Source organism: Eptatretus burgeri, chromosome 3 (assembly GCF_056783735.1).
Source record: "Eptatretus burgeri isolate ZD-2024b chromosome 3, Ebu_testis_v1, whole genome shotgun sequence".
Taxonomy (NCBI): Eukaryota; Metazoa; Chordata; class Myxini; order Myxiniformes; family Myxinidae; genus Eptatretus; species Eptatretus burgeri.
The window spans coordinates 68,854,633-68,880,476 of record NC_140963.1 but is presented as its reverse complement, the minus strand read 5'-3'; the positions used below and the strand labels follow the sequence as shown (position 1 = coordinate 68,880,476).

The 25,844-nt window shown below is 42.3% G+C and overlaps 1 protein-coding gene across 1 annotated transcript in view; it reads right to left on the bottom strand.

The window, feature by feature from the left end:
• The window catches only part of BOLL (boule RNA binding protein), an 88,057-nt gene that overhangs the window by 1,426 nt on the left and 60,787 nt on the right, over positions 1–25,844 (bottom strand). Inside the window, exons 5-8 of the mRNA XM_085872163.1 lie at positions 19,534–19,680; positions 14,550–14,597; positions 10,973–11,104; positions 7,235–7,315 (exon numbers count right to left, since the gene is read on the bottom strand). Coding sequence (XP_085728289.1) covers positions 7,235–7,315; positions 10,973–11,104; positions 14,550–14,597; positions 19,534–19,680 — 408 coding nt within the window. The remainder of the gene's footprint in view (positions 1–7,234; positions 7,316–10,972; positions 11,105–14,549; positions 14,598–19,533; positions 19,681–25,844) is intronic.

Sequence of the window (25,844 nt, the reverse complement as noted above, 5' to 3'; positions counted from 1 at the left end):
ACGGGATTGGGGCAAAACCATCGAGACCCCCAATGTTTGACAGGAGGAAAACCATGGGGAAACTTTCCCGGGTCAGATTGCGGTAGTGTGTGTCACAGGGTGGTGCTGAGGTGTCGTCCACCAGACGGTGGTCTCCTTGGGTTAACCTGAGGTGGTCCCTTCGGGTGGGTGCCTGGAATGTCCTATCCCAAAGAGAAGATGATCACCTGTCTCTCTTATCTGAGCTGAAGTGTTTGAACATCGGTATTGCAGCTCTCTCTGAGGTTCAAAGACTGGATAGTGGCGAGATCATGGCGGGTGATTACACCTACTATTGGTCTGGTTGCTCTTATGGTTACCATGCCCAAGGAGTTGCTGTAGCTGTGTCCAATAAGCAGACTCCAATGATAATTGTGGTAACAACGATCAATGACCGCATGATGAGACTAAGGATTTGTTACTCCGTGAGTGTCGTTTCCCTGGTCTCTGTGTATGCTCTGAATGAGGCGAGTGATCTCACCATGAAGGACGCATTCTATGCCATGCTCAAGACTGTCGTTGATCAGTGCCCCAGGCAAGATACTCTTCTAGTCTTGGGAGATTTTAATGCATCGACTGGAACTGATAGGAATGGTTATGAAACGTGTTAGTCCCCATGAGTCTGGAACTGTGAACCAGAATAGCACTAAGTTCAATGACATTGCAAGAAGTCATGGACTTTGGGTGGCTGGTTCATGGTTTTAGCACCCACAGGCTCATCGCTGAACATAGCATTCCAACGCTGGTGGTGTGGCAAAGGAGACCGACCATGTGCTCGTTGATTGTTGCTGGAGGATGGTCCAGAACTGCAGGGTCTACCGGAGTGCTCAGTTCATCAATACTGACCACAGGCTTGTGATAGCAACTCTGAAGTTGCAGCTTAAATCTGGGAGAATGGTACCATCCAGCTGAGGCTGGATGTTGGCAAGCTCAAGGAGAGAGGGGAGCTGAGGAGTTTGTGAACAGGCTGAGTGGGGATTTGGGGGGTCTGTGTGCTTTGGGGGATCCTGAAGAGTTGTGGAGTGCCTTCAAGACCACCGTCCTTGATGTTGCTGTTGGATGTCTTGGAACTCACTGAAGGACGAAAAAGAATTTTGACTCTCAAGGGACACTAGATACCATTTACCAGCATCGCAGGGCCAGGCTTAATGGCAGAGCTGAGATTTTCAGGGAGTTGAGGAGTAAAAACTACGTGCGCTGAGGGTAGACAAGGAGGTCTATGTGTGAGGAATCTGTGAGCGGGAAGAGCATCACCTGTGGTCAAGTGATTCTTGTCCTGCTTCCAGGGGAATTTGCGCATTGCGTTCCTCTAAGCCCGTCCCTCGGTGTAGGGCAGTTAGAGAGGAGGGTGGTGGACTCTTGACAAAAGTGTCCGAGGTGAAGGCTCGCTTACTTTGAGCAGCTGTGCAAGGCTGATCTACCAGCTGTTGAGTTGGACGTCAGGGGTGTTCCAATCCCTATTGCTGACCCTCCAATCAATTGTGATCCACCTTCGTTTGTGGAAACATAGGCTGTGCTGAACCAGTTGAAATGGGGTAAAGCTCCTGGGTTTTGTGGCATCCATGCTGAACTTCTCAAGGCTGGTGGAAATGCTGTACTCATGTCATTACATGTAGTTCTGTGCTCTGCCTGGAACACAGGCATCATCCCAAATGACTGGAATAGGGGCCTTGTTGTCCCTCAATGGAAAGGGAAGGTTGATCGCCAGAACAGCAACATCCACTGAGGGGTGACGCTGCTCCCATTGCCAAGCAAGGTCTTTGATCCGATAATTCCTGATAGGGTTCGCCACCATCACCATCTGCTTGAGCACCAGCACCCAGAGCAGTCAGGCTTTTCACCAAAGCAGTCAACAATTGACCGTATCCTTGCCCTTCGGGTCCTCACCGAATGCAGATGAGAGTTTTGACGGAGCTGCTTGCAACCTATGTTGATTTCTGCAAAGCATTCGATTCAATGAATCAGGATGCCCTCTGGAGGATTCTTGGTCTTCGTGGGGTGCCACCAAAATTGATCAATCTGATGTCTAAACCATACTGGGGTGCTGAGCGTGCTGTGCGATGTGGTGATACCATCTCCGACTTATTTCCAGTTGTAACTGGATTTAATCAGGGGTGTGTAATGGCCCCCACACGTTTTAGCACTTGTATGGATTGGATTCTGGGGAGGATGTTGGAGAGATCAAGTTGTGGTGAATCGTTTGGGAATGTCAAGATCTCTGACCTTGATTTCACAGATAATGCAGTCATCTTTGTGGAGTCTCTGGATATCCTTTTGGGGGCCCTTGACTTGCTGATTGAGTTGGAATCGCTGGAATTACAAGTTTCCTGGGTCAAAACTAAGATTCAGGCTTTCAATGACATCTTGGATGCTGCTGTCTTGTCTGTACCCGCTTGTGGTGAAGATGTTGAGGTCACAGAGAGATCCATTTATCTTGGCAGTGATATTCATATCTCTGCTGGCTTTGAGCCAGAGGTCAATAGACATCTAGTTCGGGCCTGGGGCGTCATGGATTCACTGGATCATGGGGTATGAAGCTATCGGTACCTGTGCAGGAGGACGAAAGTCCGAGTCTTCAGGTCCTTGGTGCTTCTCGTCTTGCTGTACGAATGTGGGACTTGGACTCTGACCAGGAATCTGGGATGGAGACCTAATTCCTTTGGTACCAGGTCTCTTGGGAGAATCCTTGGCTATCGCTGGTCAGACTTTGTGTTCAATGAGCGGTTGCTAAGAGGGACTCATGAGATTTGTTGACCGCATCGTCTGTGAGCGTCAGCTGTGGCTTTATGGACATGTGGCTCTTTTTTCCTGATGCTGATCCTGCTCACCAGATTTTCTCAGCGAGTGAGCCTGGTGAGTGGAGGAGGCCATTGGGTCGACCATGTGTCTCGTGTTTGCAGCAGGTTGATCGGCATCTCAAGGAGATGGGGATGGGCCAGGCATCTGCCTGGAGGTTGGCCAGACGGAGGCCCCTGTGGTACCGGTGGAAAGTGGACGCAGCGACACGCTGCTCCGGCGCGTGCTCCCATACCTGACCTGCTCTTACCATAGGAGGAGGAGGAGGAGGAGGAGGAGGAGGAGGAGGAGGAACAACAACAAAAAAAACAAACAACAGGAACTAATTGATCCATACTAATAAATGTCAGTCACTCCATCAGTCTCCATAACTCAAAACATGAAACTGAGCAGCCCCAAACTTTGAATGCATATGAAGGGAACTCCACGGTTGTGCATGAATGAATGAAAATTGGGTGTTTAGGTTACTTTAAACACCTCTTTTTGAAGATAATTAACGGCCTTATTCAATTATATCCTTCATTGGGTGCTCCCTCACTGGTGCTCGGTTACCCCACTCTCCCTCGCTGGGGTCCTAATTCGCTATTGTTTTTGGCCTGCTCAACAATGCCTTGACGTGGAAAAGGCCGCAAGGGTTTCTCAATGATAAAGTGCTCAATTTTTTTTTTTCACTTTCCTCACTCATATCATCAAATGTCTCATACAAATATCTAAGAAACGCTGTATACATCGCTTTTGTCAGTGCTTTAGTTTTCAAATTAGGAGCTTGGATCGATTTTATGCATTATATGACATGATGTTCCAAGATCTACTCTCATGGACTAATTATAGTATATAATCAAAATATTTTCATTCTCCAACCCCGTGGCCTCTGTTAACACAGCAAAACATGGCCTCGCCACCAACATCAGACACGGTTTTGAAACGTCGAAACCATAGAGAATAACTTACTACACACGGCAGTAAATGTAACCGGTGTCACTTGCAAATGTGTACAAGCCGCCCACACAAATATAGCCATCACCTGCCCTCCCCAAATACAACCAACCCGTGGTTTGCATCGGGGATTTTAACAGCCACTACAATGAATGGGGATATCGGGAAAATGAAGTGGCCAGAGAACAGCGAACCGAATGGGCGTCGATGGCTGATCTTCACCTGCTGTTTGACCTCAAGCAGCCAAAGACTTTCTCCTCGGGACGGTAGCAGACCGGAATAAATCCCGACCTCTGCTTCCTGACAAAGGATGACAGAGGGCAACCAATGATGGCATCGAGAAGAGTTCTTGCCCCCTTTCCAAAAAGCCAACATCGCCCCACTGCCATTCGCATTGGTATTGAGATTGCGCTGGTGCACTCCAAGCCAAAACCACATTGGAACTTCTGGAAAGCTAATTGGACCACTTTCCCCAAAGAAGCTGAATCCAGATCGAGGATATACCACCTGTCCCAGCTAAATACGTGGAATTTGTGCCCCTCCTTCTCTCTGCTGTGACCAACACCAAACTGTGTGGCTTCCGCAAGATCTACACACCTTGCTAGACAGCAGACACTGAAAGGCTTCTAAAGGAACACACCAAAAATGGGAACCTGGATGTCGCACAGCCACTAAATGAGGCTCTCCACACAATGTCTGAAGCGCTGGAAGGAGTTGGTGGAGTCAACAGACTTCACCCACAGCAGCCGCACGACATGGGCATTGCTGAGTAAACTGGGTGCCGCAGAAAACACCACTGCTGCCATCCCAAGAGTTTCCCCTGATTTCAGCGCATCTCACCTCCTGCAGACCTCAAAGGCACTGACCTCCAAATCACTAAGGCAGGAGGTAAAAAGGGATTACTCCAATACCTCCACGAAAGCCCACTGAGCAGCCACCTGGCGGCCCCATTGGCGCCGCACTGTTGGCAACCAAAAATTGCAAAGCCACAGGGGCCAACATAAATTTCCCTGAATTCCTTTAAAACTTTGGGGAAAAGGGCCGTATCTGGTTGGCAGCCATTTTTACTGCCGTCCATGAAACAGAGCAAATTCCTGCAGCCTGGAAGAAGGCTAATGTTATTGCCATCCTAAAAACTGGTCAGCCAGCAGACTTGCCCAGCAACAACCACCCTATAGCTCTCCTATCAGTGACGGGAAAGCTGATGGAGAGGGTCCTACTATCCCGTCTAATCCCCACCATGGAGGCCTTACTACCTGATGAGCAGGGGGCCCCGCCATACCTGCGATCAGGTTCTTGCCCTCTCCACCATCATCGAGGCTGGCTTCCAGAGAAAACAAAAGATGGCAACTGCCTTGGTGGACCTGTCATCGGTCCATGACACAATCTAGGGCTCCTTCTCAAAGTCTCGAAAGTCTTCCACTGTCTTCTGACAAACAGACTACCATCGGTATTCCTTGAGGACCGAAAGATCCACGTTAGCCTCCACAGCAAAATTGGCCGTGTTTGAACACTAAACGATGGCCTCCCTGAAGGATCTGTTCTTGCCCCCACCCTCTTTAACACCAATGTTCGCAACCTGCCAACGATGACCTCCTTCAAACTCGTCTTAGGCTGATGGTATCGCACTCGTAGTGCAGATACCCCACCTAAAATCTGTTGGGAACCAACTCACCAGAGATCTGGGCATACTGTCTAAGTATTTACACAAATGGAAGCTCCACCCAAACCCCAACAAAACAGCAGTCTGCACCCACCATCTTTGCAATCATTCAGCAAATGCAGAGGTAGATGTGACATTCTGTGGTATGAAAGTTGAAAATGTCCGTTATCCCAAATATCTTGGGGTTACATTTGACTGGACCCTGCCCTACAAATAACACCTGCAAATATGCAAGGAGGTGAGGGCATGGGTAAACCTCATCCGGAAACTGGACGGAACATAGTGGGGAGTCGGTGCTAACACCTTACGCACATCAACTCTCGCCCTCATAGACTCGACGGCAGAGTATTGTGTGCCAGTATGGTCGGCGAGTGCCCATTCGAAGGCCATTGACGTTCAGTTAAATTCTGCGATGAGAACAGTGTCTGGAACCCTCAAGCCAACAAAGACAGAGTGGCTTCCTATCCTCTGCAACATTGCTCCACCAGCTATCTGTAGGGATGTGCTGTTATCCCCATACTTCAGCCGCATTTTGGCTCCCAAAATTCCAGCCCAGCGCCTTCTCACTGAACATCCATGCTGTCGCCTCAAGTCCCGAAAACCACCATGGAACCGTGCCGAACTCCTCACTGGAGCTCAATGAAGCAAAACAGACTTTGGAGGGCCAGCTGGGAGGCTGCCACAGCTCCTAATAAACATATTGTACATGATCCAACTATTATTCCACCCGGTTTCACACGCCTATGTCAGCAAGGGACAGCCCTCAACAGGCTCCACATTGGACAGGGCCATTGTGGTTGCACCCTCCACCGATGGAGGATGAGGCTGGATACAATCTGTGACTGGAAGAGTTCAGACGATGGAGCACATCACGTCGTACTGTCCCTTGCGGAAGTTATCGGGAGGCCTTTTAGCCCTCCACCAACTCACCCCTGAGGCAGCCACATGGCTGCAAAATCTGGACATTAAACTTTAGCGCAATCCATATTGGCCATATGCAAGAAGAGGAATCAAAATATAATTTTAGTTCAGAGGATCGGATCATGTGGAATAAAAAACGGTCAAAATCTGGAGTTATGGATGGATTTGGACAATATTTGGTGAACAGGTTGGGTATGTAACAAAGACTGATTGATTCGATTTTGGTGAAGATCTGGATACGATAATTTTTTTTAATTTTAAGCGAATCTTCACTACTGAGAGATGGGGCCAAAAGTAATATATAGCATGATATTTGAAAATGATTTGGACAGGTTATGACAAAACTTCGTGGCTGAGTTGGGTAGGTGACGAGAACAAGCCAGATTAGATTTTGGAGGTCCAGATCCAGCCTATCATTGGGATACAAAACTTTAACTGTTCAGCCTGGCGGAGGTATGGGCTCTACCGAGTGCTATTTTTATTTCCTCAGCAATGTGTCTGCTTTGTCTCGCAACACGCCATACTTGCAAAAACATTTCAGTTCAATGGATGCTTCCCTGGATATAATTAAATTGGTCAATCAGATTATAAGAAGCCGATAATTACTGACACCCTTCGAGATTGCAGAGACGGACTGATAGATGAGGCAGCCTGATAGATCCGTGAGCTGCCAATTTCTAGTAAATTGAGCCTGTAGCACGACTATTTGCAGAGTACGTTTGTTATCTCATGTCCAATTGTGTTATTAACAGTTGTGGCAAGGGGCTGTAAACCTCTCTTTTCATGCAGTTGTCAGGTGTGCAACTATTTGCTATTTTTGACAATTAAAAATCTATATGTGTAAAACAACACCATCATTCATCTTATATTTCCTGAGGGATCTGGAAAAAAAAAATCAACCTTGAAGTGTTCCTGACCGAGAGCAGGCATGCTTGGTCGTGAAGCAGGATATGGTACAGCACCAGTATATTCTGCAAATGGCTAGCACAGAGGAAGAAGAAGAAGAAGAAGAATAAAAAGGGTTATCTGATATTGAACAAATCGAAATGTAAATATACAGATATTATATATAATTCTGTTTTATTTTGGCACCAGATGAGCTTATTACCTCTGCCACCGAAGGTGAAGGGGGTTTTGTTTTCACCCCTTTCTGTCTGTCTGTGTGCACGATATCTCAAAAAGTTGTGGACGGATCCGGATGAAATTTTGTGGACATGTTGGGTGTGTGACAATGACAAATTGATTTGATTTTGGTGAAGATCCGAATCTGGATCTGGATACGAGAATTGTTTAATTTTCAAAGTGATTCTTCACCATTGAGAGATTGGGCAAAAAATTATATATATATATATATATATATATATATATATATATATATATATATATATATATATATATATATATATATATATATATATATATATATAAACACACATACAGTATATCATGATATTTCAAAAACGTATTGGATCCGATATGTTCTCGTGGATCAGGCATTACGTGGCGGAGGTATGCGCTCTCCCGAGTGCCATTATAGTTATTACATGTGCTTATCTGAAAATATTGTTTGTAGATAAAAAAAAAAGAATTGATGATAAAAATGGCCTAAAATTATGGAGAACAATAACAGCACTTTTTGAAAAATAGCTGCGGTTGTAATATTAGCTTTGATAGCTGGGAAAAAAAAATGTAACAGTGTCATGTAAAAGTTATGCTATAGTCTGAAGTCAAAGTTATGCATGCTTTGTCATTGTTAACTATGATATGTGAAACTTGACCATGTGCGAATACAGATGAAGGAAGGAAGAGTCACAGAACTTCAGGAAACACAAATTGTGAGTTGCATAACTGACATGGAAAGTTATTGTTTGGTCTTGTTTAACATTAATGTCTTTACAAGGGTGTGCTCAAGAGAATGCAATATATAAATGTCAATGTGTACAAAAAGGGGAGATAAATTTCAAACTTATTAAGTTTTTGGTCTTGGGATTTACTGTGCATGCTATAGGAGTTATATTGAGATATCCTTGAATTTTGGTTTTCACTGTATGTATCTGACAATATGGTGGAGATGGGTGGGGGCTGGGGGGAAAGGAGCTTGGCTCCATTGACTGTTTCTTGGGAAAGGATGTCATTTTCAAATGAATATTGTTCTGAAATGAGGATTAATTTGAAAAATTGAGAGTCCTTATTGTAGCATGCAGACAGGAGCAGCACAAATTGGATGTAACTTGCAACAGTGAGTCAAGAGCATATAAATCTATAAATAAATGCCACTGTCCATCTCTGTCTGTCTGTCTCTCCCCCCCCCACCCCCCTTGTGCACAGCCACATCTTTTAAGTTACAAACAACTGTGTGTGTGTGTGTGTGTGTGTGTGTGTGTGTGTGTGTGTGTGTGTGTGTGTGTGTGTGTGTGTGTGTGTGTGTGTGTGTGTGTGTGTGTGTGTGTGTCATAGGCTGTGTGACCACGGCCTCGCACGGGGATGTGGGAGGTGCGGGGGGGGGGGACAACGTAATTGTGTACCATGTAGCACCACATGGTGATGGTGGCAGAGGGTATTACAATTTCCTTTTTTACATGGGCAATGCTGAGGTTAAAGCATTCTTTGCATAGATAAATTTGTCCCACTCCCCTTTCTCCCCAACATTTTCTGGGGAAGTCAATGCCCAGATGAGGTTGAAGAGAAGTCGCTTAAGGGTCAGAAAGTCAATGCTTTTGTGGCTGTCAGCTACAGAGGTGTGTTTGGGCCGTATTGGTTTGAAGACAAAAACAGAAGAACGGTTACCATCACTCGAACGATACCGGTCGACTGTCAACACATTTTACGAATACTTGAAGCAATCGATGAGCACTGCAGCCCTCTGGCGACAGTGGTTCATGCAAGAAGGTGCTACCCCGCATACAGCCAATGAAACAATTGCCTTTCTGCGTCAAAAATGCAGATGAGTTCTCAGTTTGCGTATGGAAAATGAATGGTCTCCACACAGCCCCGACCTCAATCCGCTGGATTTTTTTCTTCTGGGGAGCTTGAAAGGATAATGTGTACAAGGAACACCACAGATCTGAAGGCGGCAGATGAGGCTTATGTGCAGACAGTAACCATTAAAACTTGCAGAACGGTCATTAAAAACTTCGTAACTCATGTGAATGCATGTTGTGTGCGTGGGGGTGCTCACATCGAACACTTCAACTATAAGCGCATTAACGCATAATGAGTTTCATTTCTCCGTGATTTGGTTTTCATTTTCCGAGTTAATTTTTTGTTTTATTACTCAATGTTTTGGTTAATAAAGTTTTGAAGTGGTTAACCTTTTATTGACACATCCGATACATATTTATCTCCGATGTGTACCGCTCTCTCCCAATTCCGTCTCCGCGTGCTGCACAGCAGCATCGCCGTGCGCTGGAGAATTTGTTATTATCTTGCCAAAACGAAGTTTTTGCAAGATATGTTAGTCAGCTTGTATGGTTTATTTTTTCTTTTTGTCTGTAATCACGTATCGATCACTCTGCAGAGCACAGTTATCATTGGATATTTTTGTAACTTCGCATATCAGAGGCCTATAGAGGTCCCTTTCAGCGCATAAAAATTTCAAGGTCAAGGTCAAAGGTCAAGGTCACTTTGTCGCAAATCAGGGGAGTCAACGAAACCCTTATTTTTTTTAGTAATTTTGATCGGATTGTCTTCAAACTTCATGGGAATATAGTTCCTGGTCTGGCGCTCAGCTGATTAATTTTTGGTGGTGATCGGCCTTGACCTTCATGGTTAGTGCTGGAGGTCGAAAGTTTTTGACCCCAAGGTCAAATTTTGAAATCTTAGAAACCATATCGAGTAATACCTCTCAAATTTTCAAGTTTTAGGAACCATATCCTGTAGTACCTCAAATTGAAGTCCTCGATGAGTGTTTTCGAGATATGTCATGCTTTAGCCATTATGACGTCATTGGCTAACGTTATGAGGCAAACACGTATTGTTCATGGTCACTCTGTAAAATGATTATCATCGGAATCTCTCGTAGGCAGATATTCCTCAAGGAGTCGCTCCTCGTGGATAGCAGTTCTGTTCACCTCAGTGTGACCTTAAAGAAGTCATTCATGTTCACATTTTGGCAAGATACTGGTCACCCTGGGGGTGACATTGGTTCATTTATTTATTTGGTATGGGGGCACCATACTTTGAATGTACCTCTACTTGTCATTACCTTGTTTTAGAACTTCATTCACAAGCCAGCGGCAACAGCTCAGTGTCGGCTCATTCAAAAGTTTTAGTTCAGACATCTTTGAAGCATCAGCTTCATTGAGCATCGGTGACCAATCGGTTGTGGTTGTGTTCTGTTTGGTGGTTGCCATCCACATAACAATCAATATATTTGGTTGTGATATTCAACGGACAAAAGAGGACGAGCAACTGCATCTGACACAACACAAATGATATGGCTTTCACAGATTTGTATGCATACCTTAAGCTTAAATGATAAGACTTTTTCTCGAGCCCATAGAAAATTCCAATCAATATTGCATAGAATGGCGAAAAAGATTGATTGGTGAGATGAGCAAGAGACAATAGGTTCAGGAAGATTGTTCCCACAAAGGTAAAGGGTTATGAAAAAGCAAACTCTTAATTAAATTTTTTTACCTCTGCATGGGGTCCATCCATGAAGGGCAGTAGAAATGAAGGATAAAATCCGTCGTATGGATGATCCATGTTCATGAACGTACGTTCCTGTGGCTGTGGATACATTACTGGTGATGGAGGTGACTGCATTCCCTTGAAAAAGAAAAGATTATTATGGACACAAACAGACAAATGTAATACTAGACAGGGAAAGAGATTTAAAAGTGAAAAGGGGTGTGTGTGTGTGCGTGTGTGCGTGCGAGACGTATCATATGTATAATCCCATATCAATATGTGTGTTTATAATAGTGTCGTGGTCCTGGTGGTTGGTTAATTCCCCTGACCCAATTGTTGTGGACGGGCGGTTAACACCACCCAGGCCGGATCGCTGAGCGTTTTTCCTTCGAGGCGAACACGTGAACCTCGGAGATTATGGCGTGTGCGGGAGGGGAAGGGCGGCAAAGACTGAGCAGATGGATGTACCCAGCACAAGGGGTTTATACTCGAACCCACGACAAATAGCCAACACCAGTAACTTACAATAAACACGGGGATTTCATGAAAATAGATCAAATATTTACAAGGGTAATAACCCAAAATGTAATCATAAAACGTGAGGTAAATGAAAACCTCAAGTCGAGGTGCCTCTACACAAGGACTTTAATACAGACAAGGGGAAAATAAAAGAAAGAAAATCCTCCCTTTATTTTGGCATGTAGCTTTGTCAAGAAATGGTCTCTATTGAACTTTGTGATTGAGCTGCTTCGTCCTGCATGGGAAGATGCGCACAAAATGGCGCCGAGCCACTCTCTGGGTGGGAAATGTATACGAGGTAATTTGTGAGGCAGTATTCAATGCCAGGGCACACCAACTGCTGTGCGGCTTCTCCTCATGAACGGATATGCCAAATGTTCCTCTCTTGCAACAGGTTCGCTCACACCGATCGTCCACCTTCCTCCTCGAACATACGACGAGACGATCCGAGGCCCCGTGATAAGGCCACGAGGCACGCTCTTTGTCCCTCTTCAGAAATGCACACACTTATCGGCTGAGCCGAACGGTCAATGACTAGTGTCTTGCCCAGCACGCGGGCAAATTTACAGCACGACGCAAGCATTGCGCAGCCATTTTGTCGTGCCGAGAGGAGAGCAAAAACGAGATCCTCCGTCTCAGCCACGTTCCTCTCACAACTAACTGTCCTCCCCGTTCTCCTGCTCTTAACCTCACTTTCCTTCTACCCGCTCTCTGACGTCATGCCCATTCATCATCCACTCCAGGGGCATGGCCTCGCCAGCCGTCACCCTTGGAGGTGGGGCTTTGTTGCCTGCTTGGACGTGCAACTCGGTTGTAGTTGTTTTACGGACGTGAACCCCCTTTATCGCCGGTCTTGAAATACAAAAACATAGGGAAAAGGGCACAGGGGGAAAATACATACTGGGGAAAGTTGACCTTAATCCCGATCTAATTAAAACAGCACCACCCCCTGTGTGGTGACAACACTTAAGCTCACAGTTTCCCTACTTAATTTACATCGATATGTCTCCTTCATGTCCACGGGCCAAGCGGCTCTATACAATCCTAACTTTTCAATGAAATTCCTCCATCTACCCCCACAACCATAAAAATATGTATAATCGCATGTGCATGTGTATGCCTGTGCATATCTCTGTGTCCTCGTGTGGCAATTATTGTGACAAGTGCAGGCAGTGGATGGATTATTGTGGTAAGTGCAGGTAGTCAGTACAGAAACTCTCCAAACAGCGGATCCGCAACCTCGGCCGTGGATCCACATCAGTAGATTACCTACATCAATAGATCCACAACCTCAGTTGTGTCCAATCAGTCATTCAACCCATCAATGTAAGACCATTATTCAAACTTTCCTTGCTGGAGGATTTACTGTCAGTGTTATCAAATATGGTACAAGAAGCACCTGCTGAAATATAAACCCTTCATGAATTGCCAGTAAATCATCAACCCAAACAGCACTTGGTGGAGTGCATACCTCCACCACGCTGAACAGTTTAGGTTTTGTATCCGACTGATAGGCCGGATCTGGATCCGGACCTGAACCAAAATCTAATTGGCTTGTTCTTGTCACCTAACTAATTCAGCAACCTTGTTTTGTCATAACTCATCTCCATCTTTTTGAGATATTGTGCTAATAAATGGGTTTTATCCCCATCACTCAATGATTAAGAATAACTTTAAAAATTCTCAGATAAAGATTTGGATCTTCACCAAAATTGAATCAATTCTTCCTTGTCACACACCCAACATTTCCACCAAATTTCGTCTGAATCCATCCACAACTTTTTGGGATATCCTGTTCAGACAGCCAAACAAAGAAACAACAGGGGTGAAAACATAACCTCTGCCCACCTTTGGTAGCAGAGGTCATAAATCTAAACACGTTTCAACATCTTCTTGAGGTTGGTAATTTATTCCTGAACATGTTCTGGACCCAATCAGACTCATACATGTTGTTGTTCATCTTTCGGCTGCTCCCGTTAGGGGTCGCCACAGCGGATCATTCGTTATGATCCGCATACTGATTTGGCACAGGTTTTACGCCGGATGCCCTTCCTGACGCAACCCTGGTCGCCTCTTACGACACAGGGATCAGGATTTGGGTTTCGCCATGTTTCCGGGCTGCTCTACACCCTGCCCAGTGCAGAGCCCCCGTCCTCAAGCGATCCTCCAACCCAAGCCTCCGAGTAGCCGGATTACAGGCGCACGCCACTACGCCCGGTCCAATCAGACTCATACATGTGTCGGAATGAATTTGCAAATGAAGGGGCTGGATCTGAACCCGTGAGTATCCCCATTGTCTGCTGAAATATCGTGTTGCCAAATGTAAAGAAACTGTTTCGGAGAAATCTAATACTTTGAAGACTGTATATTACTTTTTGAAAAACTACATGAATATTGATTTTCCTTCGCAGACCAGTGTGCTCTTTTTTTTGATAGACTTTACTTAATACACACTTTATTACATCCTGCAAATGCTTTATCTTCCATTCTGTCCAATGTGCTTACGAGATTGTCATTTTTTAAACAAAATTTGTACATGTACATAGTCGAGGCTCGTGGAAGAGCCGGTACTGGTGCACTGAACAGATCAAGACACAACAGGACAAAAGGAACAGTTGAGAGTGGGGGTGGGATTGGGGGGGGGAGACCAACAGCAGAGTTGAAGGCCAAGACAGACGCAGCCTTGTACAAACAATGGGTGTGGGAGGAATGGTGAAACAAAGTACAACAGCATTGTGTAACTTAATTCAGATAAGGGTCTGTTTTGTTAACACATTTACACATTTGTCATGATCTGAACTCGTAATTTCTATGCTCAAACAAAAAATAAATAGGAAAAATAAGAGAAAAAAAATACACTTGGTCGATAATTCCAAGCTTGCACATACAGATCACACCCTCACCCAGCCTCATGCAAAGCAATGATAAGAACAACATAAGGTCTTACCTTCTGTTTGATGCTTGCTGACTGGGTAGCTGTGAGTTGGCAGTGCCTTACATTTTATAACATGATTTTACATATTTTGATAAATTCACTATGCTTGGTATGTAAAGAAAATATCACCTGTGGAAAAATCGAAACCCATTGTCCTGCAATCCATTGTGGTGATACCTGCAGAAAGAAAAATGGACAAGTCAGAAGAGGGCCTCTGAAATTTTTAATAGCATTGAGGTAATATATAAAGGATCTAGCAGCGACAGAAAAACAAGATTTGGTAACCAAATTAATGAAAAATTACCCCCGTGCGGGAGTGACGGTCATCTCTGCGAGAAATAATACCACAAGTTCTCAATGTTCAGTTATGACTCTAAGACCACTGCGCAGCTCGAAATTATATTTTGAAAATAAATGCCGACGCTTACATTTCGGGTTTTGAAACTTTTGCACCTTCGGCGGAAAATGTACAAATATATAATATACAAGGTCAGCTGCTATGCAATGACACCATTCACGAACTTTAACCATGCCCAATAGAGAATATATAGCCTCCTGAAGGTAGGGCAGTTTTTGCAAACTTTGAAGTCACGTGACGCTAAAACGAAAGAGAAATTCGAAAATCCGTCCTGACCAAATTTAGATATTGTCCCATAGATTCATATGCCACAATCAAATTCAAGATTGCTTGAGAAATGTAGGAGGAGATAGATTTTGAAAATCGTCATTTTCCCATTTTTTGCCAACTTTGAAGTCACGTGACACGAAAATGAAAGCGAATATCGAAAATCCGGCCCGACCAAATTTAGATATTGTCCCATAGATTCATATGCCACAATTGTGAATTGTCATTGTGAACGGAAGGACGGATGGACGGACGGACAGACGGATCGAAGGACATGGACACCCATATTATTAGGTCATGCTCGAAGAGATGACCTAAAAAAGGAGATTAAATGAAAAGTGATTCAAGTGAGAGATTTTAGCAAAATGAAGCGAACAAAAAGTTTATTCTGATATATAGTGAGAAGGGGTTGAGTAGTGAATATTTAGAATACATTCTAATGAGAAGATATACACAACATACCACTTGTATATAATATACTTCAAAATATACATGATACCTCTTATACATGTATTTATACTCCTCACAGATACATTAAGCAACATAAGTTTTGAGGCCGTATTGTTTTAATGGTAGCTCCAACTTTTATATTCTGATTGTGGAGCATATCACATTAATCTGTACACCACATCAGTAAATATAACAAGAAAATAAACTTTTTTTTTTAAAAGTAAAAACATAAAGGAATGAAATCTCAAAAAAACAATCAAACAAGGTAGGAATGACACCACATTACGATGCCACAATACGACACCACAATCCTGTTATGGATTACCATCATGACATCTTTTGACAATTTACTTTTGTTGTGGGATTGTGATGGATGAAGAAGAATGAAGAAGAAGAACAATGAAGAATGACACCACATTACAATACCGCAATACGACACAACAATTCTCTTTTAGTTAAGCATCACAATATCTTTTGACGTTGTTCCATCACAATAAAGTTTTATCTGAAACCACAAATCACATGACCCATCAATTATATTCTTTATCACTTGCAGAATACTTTATCACTGCGATCCTCAACTCGTGTGAAACATGTCTGTGAAGTTTCCCTTCAATCTGTCTAGCTGTTCTGGAGAAGATTTTTGAAGGTTTTCGGGTCAATCCAAGATGGCTGCCAGACCATGTGACTGATGACATCATAGTTATCAAAACTTATTCAGCATATCTAGCCGATCATTTTTGTGCAGTTTCACTTCAATCTCTAAAGCGGTTCTGGAGAATAACTTTTCCTTTAAAAAAAAAATATATATATGGCTGCCAAACCGGGTGATGGATAACGTCATAATTTTTTTTTTTGTTCGCATCTTTCCCTAGATGAACCCAATAAATTTTAGTGCTGATGGGATGCAGTGTTCTACATGTTGAATTTTCCATGCTAATGGCAGTGAGAACAAGAGCGCAAGTGAGCACAATATACGCCCGAAAAAGTCTCTGTGACGCACGCGCGCACGCACGCAATTATATATTCAAACACGTCAATTTATGAAGAACAAGAAGGTGTATATACAGAATTGTGCTACCACATGGAAAACAGCATCCTGGTTGGCATGGCAACCACTTTAGATGACGAACGTATGTGGCGACACACCGTCTCCACAGTCTTTACCTACGTACCAAATATGAAACGTGAAAGTTGAAAACTTTGGGAGTTAGAGTGCGGACAGGAACGGACGGACGGACGGACAGACAAACAGACGGACGGACGGACGGAAGGACGGACGACCGGTATCACATAATACGCCCCGAGATATATATATATATATATATATATATATATATATATATATATATATATATATATATATATATATATATATATATATATATATATATATATATATATATATATATATATATCGGGCGTATAAAAATGGTGAAGTAACATTTCAGGCGTGACCTGCCTTTATTTAAATAAGGGCTCAAGTAAATGCACAAGGTTTTCTCAGCTTTGTGAAAACTTCTTCAAAAGCTAAGTATACCATTATGGATCTGTCTTGACTAACAGTTGTCATTTTGGTCCCTGTACTCTTTATAGTTTCATGAATATACTTTTGTGATTGTGTTTGTCTTGGCCTCGTGTTGGTTGTGTCATTGTCAGTGTTAAACTGACACATTCAATTGTTCCTTGTATTTCTTTCCTCCCCTCACACTCCTCCTTTGTCATGCTTCATCCTTTTTCATCTCTAAACTTCTCAAAAAAGTAAGAAATAAAATAAAACCCCACAAATAACCCCAATTCAATTTCACAACCAAGGTTCTTTAATCAATACATTTTAAACTGATGGTCAGTCGAGTGTGGTCCAAAAAAAATAAAAAAAGGCTTCTGGTCTTGCACCCTCTGCTTCTGGTGGAAACTACCTCCTTCACTAATTATTTATTATCTTTATCTATTTTAACACTCAAAATTACTTACTTCCAAAACCTCTTTCTTCTGATTCAAACCTTCTTTTCAATGGCATTTTACAATGTTTCATCTCCCTTAAATGCCCCTTCCAAATACACTACATGGCCAAAAGTATGTCGACACCTGCTCGTCCAACATCTCATTCCAAAATCATGGGCATTAACTGACACCTCTGCACTTGGGTACGCCTGGAACATATAATGTCAAGACGTACTTGGCCAGGAAGTAGGTACAGTAGGTTTTGACTTTGAACCTCAGCAACGTATGAATGATCGCATTTTTCTTTGTCCTTGCAGATGTTTCTGAAGCAATTGCATATTTTATATGAATCGAGTGTGCTTTAGGAAGCCTGTGCCAATTACCGATACCGATAGCTGCCTGTTCCAATTACCGATAGCTGCTTTTTCCAATTACGAAAACCGATAGCTGCCTGTTCCAATTACCGATACCAATCGCTGTCTGTGCCAGTTACCGGTTATCAATACTGCACATGCCGTCATCGCGCATGCCAATTATAGCTGAGCAGTACACATGCGATCAGTAAGACCGTACGTTTTATGTAATGAGAAGCATATGCACGCTTGTGTGTGTTTTCAACACGCACTGCGTGCCAACATAAAATGCACGGCGACCTTACCAGCTGTCTCCGTGGTCTTACCCGGTAAAAAAAACAAAACATTGCTATGGATATACCGGTATGAGCCCAATGATATATAGATAACCAGAGAGTTGGTCTCAAAGCCACCCAATGCTCGCCTGTTTCTACATTTATCGTTTGTAAAAGACTAGTCTAATAATTAATATTTTTTATAAAGCATTGCAGTGAAGTCTGATCCAAATAATTTTAAAGCAATATATGTACTGTATTTGTATATTGTAATCAGTAACAAGAGCGCAAGTGAGCACAATATACGCCCGTACAAGAAGGTATATACAGAATTGTGCTACTACATGGAAAACAGCATCCTGGTTGCCATGGCAACCACTTTAGATGATGAATGTATGTCGTGACACACCATCTCCACAGTCTGTACCTACGTACCAAATATGAAACGTGAAAGTTGAAAACTTTGGGAGTTAGAGTGCGGACTGGAACGGATAGACGGACAGACGGACGGACGGACGACAGGTATCACATTATACGGCCCGATATATATATATATATATATATATATATATATATATATATATATATATATATATATATATATATATATATATATATATATATATATATATATATATATATATATATATATATATATTGGGCGTATAAAAAATAGTGTGGTCGATAAAAACATTAGAAAGGAAAAAATAACTTGCACCAAAAACTTTTACATTTTCACGCTCACGCTGATGCTCACACCGGGGGTATCGCTCTAGCTCTCTGTTCTTTGAACAGGCGAGCTAAAAATAAAAAGCCTTTTTACAGCCATTTTTCCCTGCTGAGCAGGGTTTGCTTTTTGCAGGCTCCATGCAATCATGGTTCCCTTCTTGAGGCAATGTTTTTATGGCCGGATGCCCTTCTGACGCCAACCCTGGTCGCCTCTTACGACACACAGGGATATGGTACACCTATTCTAACCAGGGCATACACCGGGACCAGTACACTGGTACTCATTTCGCCAACCTCGGAAGGATGACAGGTTGAGTCAAGCCCCTGGTGTTTATTCAGTGGCCAACAGGGCTTGAACTTAGGACTCGAGGATCCCAAGCCAGCTACCCGAACCACTAAGCCAACACCAGACTCCCAATGATATATAGATATCGGGAAAAAATCGATACCAACACAGTTTAGTTGGAAGCACACAAAAATCATCTTTGGCAGCTGTGAGAACACATGTCAGATTTGGGAATGTGAATGTGTTTGTCTGCTTAATTGTGCAATGCATCACCACTCAGTGGGGTATGTGACAAAAAGTATCTCCTTCTGCTAATACCATCAACAAATATAAGAAATCTGTAAAGAAGCAGTTTTTGCTTTCTATCTTTTTTGTCATTGGATCCAAATGAGCAACATTCAAATAAATAATCCTTCTACAGTATCCAAGATGTGACTGGATCATGATTAACCTGGAAAGGGTAGTTAGGCTGTGCGAGGATGGATGGATGCTGTGGAGAAGTGACGACCAAAGGAGGAGCAGAATAAGCTTGAGGAGCAGAATAAGCTTGAGGAGCAGAATAAGCTTGAGGAGCAGAATAAGCTTGAGGAGCAGAATGCTGCACACAAAAATAGATCAACAGGATTGTCAGTACATTGAGCATGGAAAGGAAGGCAGTACAAAGTATTTATTAAATTGATTTGTCCAATTATCTTCTTGTATAGCATAAAGCAAAACATAATTTAAGATAAACACTCATGGAACATGTAAGTGGCCATCTATGTATTAACGACAAAGGAAAAAAAGAAAGAGCAATCAGAGATTGCACACCCTCGCCAGAACTTGTTTTTGTGGTGTTTGTGTAGTTTATTTTGTGTGGCGTTTGTGCACTAGGGTTTCACGTAATTAAAAAGAGACATAATTAGAACTGCCACTTTATAACTGCTGGCAGTGATGACCGGGTACCAAGACGTCCCGCTTTCATTGGATACATGACCCTGACACATGATGTTTATTATTGTTCAATTTAATTTAGAATTGGATTAAAATAAATTAAATTCAGATGAAATGGAAGACCAAATAGTAGTCCTGCCATGGAGTAATCAGAAGGAACCCACACAAGCAAAAAGCAAAGATAAAGTCATCAGGAGGAACCTGGATAGGATTCACATTTCAGATGCTACAGTACTCCACCCTCAAACCTCCCCAGACACAGCTAAGTGAGCCTTATTAAAAAAAAAAATCAAAAAGAACCCAGATCAAAAAAAATAAAAAATTGGGATGCCAGACCATGTGTCCAATCAAGTTGAAATTTAAAACATGCATTCCGCATCACTACTAGATCCTAATTGTGAAGTTTCATGCCCATTGATAAAGCGGTTCGAGAGAAAACATTATTTAATATTTTCTTCAATCCAATATGGCTGCCAAACCATGTGACTTGTACACCCAAGGCTTGGGGAACATTTGTGTGGTTTCCCTTCAATCTGTCTCGCCGTTCTGGAGAAGAAGATTTTTATAAGTTTGAGGGTAAATCCCAATATGGCTGCCAAACCACGTGACCAATGACATCATATGTGTGAACATTTTGTTCCTCACTGATAGATGGTCATACATGTAAAGTTTTGTCTCGATCTGTTCAGCCACTTTAGAGAAGATTTTTAAAGGTTAAAAAACAAACAAACAAAAAAACAACATAACTGCCAAATCACGTGACCGATGATGTCATCAATATTTTTTCTGTGGACCATTTTATCCGTAGATGACCCTCCAAATTTTTCATAGTGATCAGATGTAGCGTTCTACATATGCAATTATGAGGTCATGATGAAGGCACCTATGCTGTCATTAAAAATCACACTTATTCTCCATCTCTGCCTGTCATCCTTCTGAGGTCGGCAAAATGAGTGCCAGCATGCTGGTATCCTGTGTCGGAGTGGCGACCCGTCCAGGATTGTGTCCAATAGCCAAGGAGACTGCTTAGGCAGCACCAACGCTCTGCATGGAGTATGGTCCCGATGGATGATTCTCCATGAGGAGTCCAACATCATTTTGGAAGGCCAAACGGTCTTTGAAGTTTCGCATTGGCAAAACTGAGCCATTACAAAAAAAACCTCAAGATTTTTTAGAGACCAGCATGTAACCTTGACTGTGTTATTATTTTTTTTTCAACCGCCATTTGACAATGACCTATAACATGGAGGGGTATGATGAAAATTGAGCGTAAATGCACCTTGCTCTCGGTCTTGGCTATCTAAAAAGGGCAGTTTAGCTCCGATCTGACAAAGCATAGCCAATTTTAGTGAAGAATGCAAAAAATGTCTATAATTGGGTCATGACCTTAAAAATTATGTCAGTGTCATATAAAATTATGTCAAGCCCGCATATTATTTATTCCCATGCATTATTGATGCAAAATTTCATTCCGAAAGTCCTCGTACATTGACAGAAAAAAGAAAGAAAAACCTAAATGGTGGTTTAGTACTCCTTGGGGTGTAAGACGTTGACCTTTAACCCAGCAAGGTATGATATATTAAGCATAAATGCACCTTGTTCTTAGCTATCTCAAGAGGGCAATTTCATTCCAATTGGACAAACCTTGTCACTCTATATTGGACATGCTGCTTCTACTCTCCCACCAATGGATGGAGGCCCTCAATGTTAGATATGAGATCAGGGCCATCTCTCTGGACATATCTCAAGTGTTTGATACCGTCTGGCATCATGCCTTGCTCTCTAAAATGTCTGCATATGGAATCCAAGGCCAACTTCACCCTTGGATTACTCACTTCCAACACTCTCGTAGCCAAAGTGTGGCTCTCAACAGAACTCTTTTATCTCCTCTCCCTGTCAAGGCTGGTGTACCCCAATGCAGTGTTCTCGGCCACAACTTATTCCTAATCTTCATCAATGATCTCACTGACTCTCTGGAAAATCCTCTTTATCTCTTTGCTGATAACTTCACTCTCTCCCATGACATCCCTCATCCTTCCGACGGGCAGCAAGCAGCCTCTTCCCTTTCCTCAGAGGGAGGGAGCAGCCTCTTCCCTCTCTTCAAAATCACAAACTGGTCAAACACATGGAACGTGTCTTTCAATTCTGAGATCTATCTCTTTCTTTCTCTTTCTCTTTATCTCTCTCTCTTTCTCTCCAAAGGACCGTACTGCAAATCCTCCCATCTACTTTTTCAACAACACTCTCGACGAGGTTGTCATTCAAATTCTTGGGTCTCGCTCTCAGCCATAATCACCCTTGGGCACACCACATTTAAATGATTACCTCCAAAGCCAGATTGGCCTTGGATTTCAGATGCAGACATTTTGGAGTAGGCATCCACCGTCGTGCAAAGTCCTTCTTTGGCACACCAAAGCGCTGAACCACCTACAAGGCTTTCATTTGCAGCTTAGTGGAGGGCTTACTCCCCTGCTTCATCTTGCTCAGCTTGACAGCATGTAAATGAAGGGTTTCAAAATCATCAGAATCTCTCGTGATGAAGCTGAGTCTATGGGCCTATCACTTCGCCATCGCCGATAGGTCGGTGGTCTCTGTCTTTTTTCGCTTCATTTCTGAACTTGCACCCTTTGCCGTCTCCGTACTTTGTCTGCCTCCCCCCAAATACCCCACTTCAGGTATCTGCATGATGCATGCGGTCCATCAGCAACCCCCTCCTAGTAAAATGGCCGAAATCCAGAACCACTGCTCATGCGTCCACTCATTTATTCCTCTTTTTCCCCATCTTTGGAACCACCTTCCATAATCTATTCAATCTCATTCTTCCCTCCAGTCTTCAAAACAGCTGTTCATTACCATCTCAAGTCATCTCCCATTCAAATTCATGATCTTTTCTCCACCCAGTAAACCACCCCACACCCTCCCCAAATTTTGCTTAAGTATGCATATTGTCCAACCTTTGCATTGCCCCCTACCCTTTATCGTTACCTGCACGCCTTGTTTGTACGTCTCCGTCTACGTTCTCCCTTCTTGCCCTGTTGTTTGTGTTTCCTCCTCCTGCTGTTCCCTTTATGTTGTGTCCTGATTTGTTGTGTCACTGCTCTTCCATGAGCCTAGACCATGTAAATAAAAACCACCAACAACAAAAAAAACAACCTTAGTCAAGCTGTGGTGAAAAATGTTAAAATGTCTATAATTAGGTCATGACCTTGAAAATAGGTTTCAAGGTCAAAAATATCAACCCCGCATACTTTGCAGTCACAATATTGACGCAAATTTTAATTCTGAAAATCCCAGCCGGCTCTGAGATACAGCTTGGAAATTGAGAGTGCAGGAAGATTTTATTATTTTTCTAAATGGTGATTTAGTATTCTTAGGGGTCTAAGAAACTATGTGGTACCATTAAAATTGGAGGCACTAAATGTAGAAACAAACCCTACAACAGCAATAAGCTTTCCCCTGTCCTATAGGAAGGGGGGCTTGAATATTAGAAAAGAGAATAAAATAAAATAATAGAATAGAAAAGCAAGATTAGAAAATAATATATTATTCGAATAAAAGAATAGAAAAACCAGTAAAAATGAAATAGAAAAGCAAGAAGTCATTCATGGTTCCATTGTGTGCAGTCCTCAAGAATATGCCTCTTTTAAAACTCCAACAGTCTGTCTGTGCAACAATTATTGATGTACATTATTACATGCATGCCTTGTTATTTTTTAGTTGTTTTTTTTTTTTTTTTGGCTGTGATTTCCAACATAATATTTCGCTTGATTTACAAGAGTTTGTGTCATAAAATTTACGCGATAAAAGACAGGAAATGATTGTGGTCTTTCTGATTCACATGTTCAAATCCACGTATCATACATTCCCAAAAAGCTAAAATCACAAGGAATCCTTTTAAAGGCAGGTTCAGAATATTATGAGTTTTTCAAGCCATTAAGCAGTACAGAAAATAATACAAACAAATAGACTTATTGCTTGTGATGATGTCAGCATTTCTGAATTGACACTGCTGATTCATCAAGAGAAGTCAAGTGGTGTGGAATATTATTGCCTCATCCAAAGCTAGTGTTGTCATGTGATGATCCGAAAATATTTTCTTCAATGAAAATATGCAAATTTTCTTTGAAAAGGTGGTTTAATGCTGTGATATTGAGCAGAACAGTGCTTAATGCAGATATTCATATTGGAGGGAACTATACGGAGGAGTGCCAAAGATGAGAGGGTGAAGAAAGGCTGTCAACACCCTCGATAAACAAAAACAAATTACTGTCAAGTGACCATTAACAAGATTAGGTAATGCTTGCTTAAAAGAATTTTTTTTTTCAAAGAAAAAAGCGATTACAACACGTAAAAACGTTGAAAAACGAAAAAAAAAACCTGAAATGTAAAGCAACACGTCTCATTAAAGAAAATATGAGTGCATATCAAGCTTACCATTTAAATAGTACTCGCAAAGTGCCCGTCATTACCAAGGGATTAATTCCCCACTTCTACAATGTCGATGACGTATTTTATTACCTCCGCCACCAAAGGTGAAGCAGGTTATGTTTTCACCCATTTCTGTCTGTTTGTTTGCCTGTTTGTTTGCGTGCAGGAAATCTCAAAAAGTTGTGGATGGATCCGGATGAAATTTTGTGGACAGGTTCAGCGTGTGACAAGGACGAACTGATTAGATTTTGGTGGAGATCCTGGTCCAGAACCGACTACTAGCATTTTAAAAGTGATTCTTCACCATTGAGAGATTGAGCGAAACTGATATATAGCACGATATCTCAAAAAGTTGTGGACGGATTCGGATAAAACTTGGTGGGCACGTTGAGGGTGTGGCAAGGAAAATTGATAAGATTTTGGTGAAGATCTCAATCCGGATCCGACTACTAGAATTTACAAGTGATTTATTCACCATTGGCAGATGGGGCCAAAAATGATATAGTACTGTATAGCATGATATTTCAAAAATGTATTGACTGGGCCCAATATGTTCTCATGGATCAGGCATTACGTGGCGGAGGTATGCGCTCCACAATGTGCCCTTCCAGTTATGACTTGCAATACCGGCTTTCACCACCTATATTACAAGGAGTCTGATTTTTTTTTTTTTTTGGCAAAGCGAACTTCACTATGTTCATCAAGCTCAGCATCTCTGCTTTGTTGTGTTATCTTATAATGTTAATTACCCCACGTGTGTGGAGCGAAAAGTGGGGTTAAGCAATTGGTTGACTTTGTCTGTCTGTCTGTCCACAAATGTCAGTTTATGATCAAGGAACTACTTAATTTCAATTGAATGTAATATTTTGAACACAAATTGGAACACGAACCTATAGTTTAGCAGTACTTTGGCTTTGAAATTGTCCAGATCGTGCATGCATAGGGAGGAGTGAGAAAATTGTTACATTCTGTTTGCCTGTCTGGCAGTCATACAAAATTGAAAATATTCAATAAGTGGTACATTCAAAGTACACCGCCCTCATGCCAAATAAATAAATAAATCCTCCAGCACGTAACATGGTGCCCCGGCAATGCCACTTGTGCAACATGTGGAGACGGAATTTGGAGGGAGAAGTTTACTTCTGAGGTGAATGTGTCCAAATGATATTGAAGTAAATATGTACAAATAATACTTAGTTTATGTGTACAAATGTACTTCTGAGGTAAATATGTACATATGATACTTAGATTATGTGTACAAATGTACTTTTGAGGTAAACGTGTCGAAATGTATTTCTGAGGTAAATATGTACAAATAATACTTAGTTTATGCGTACAAATGTAATGTACTTCTGAGGTAAATGTGAACAAATGTACTTCTGAGGTAAATGTGTACAAATG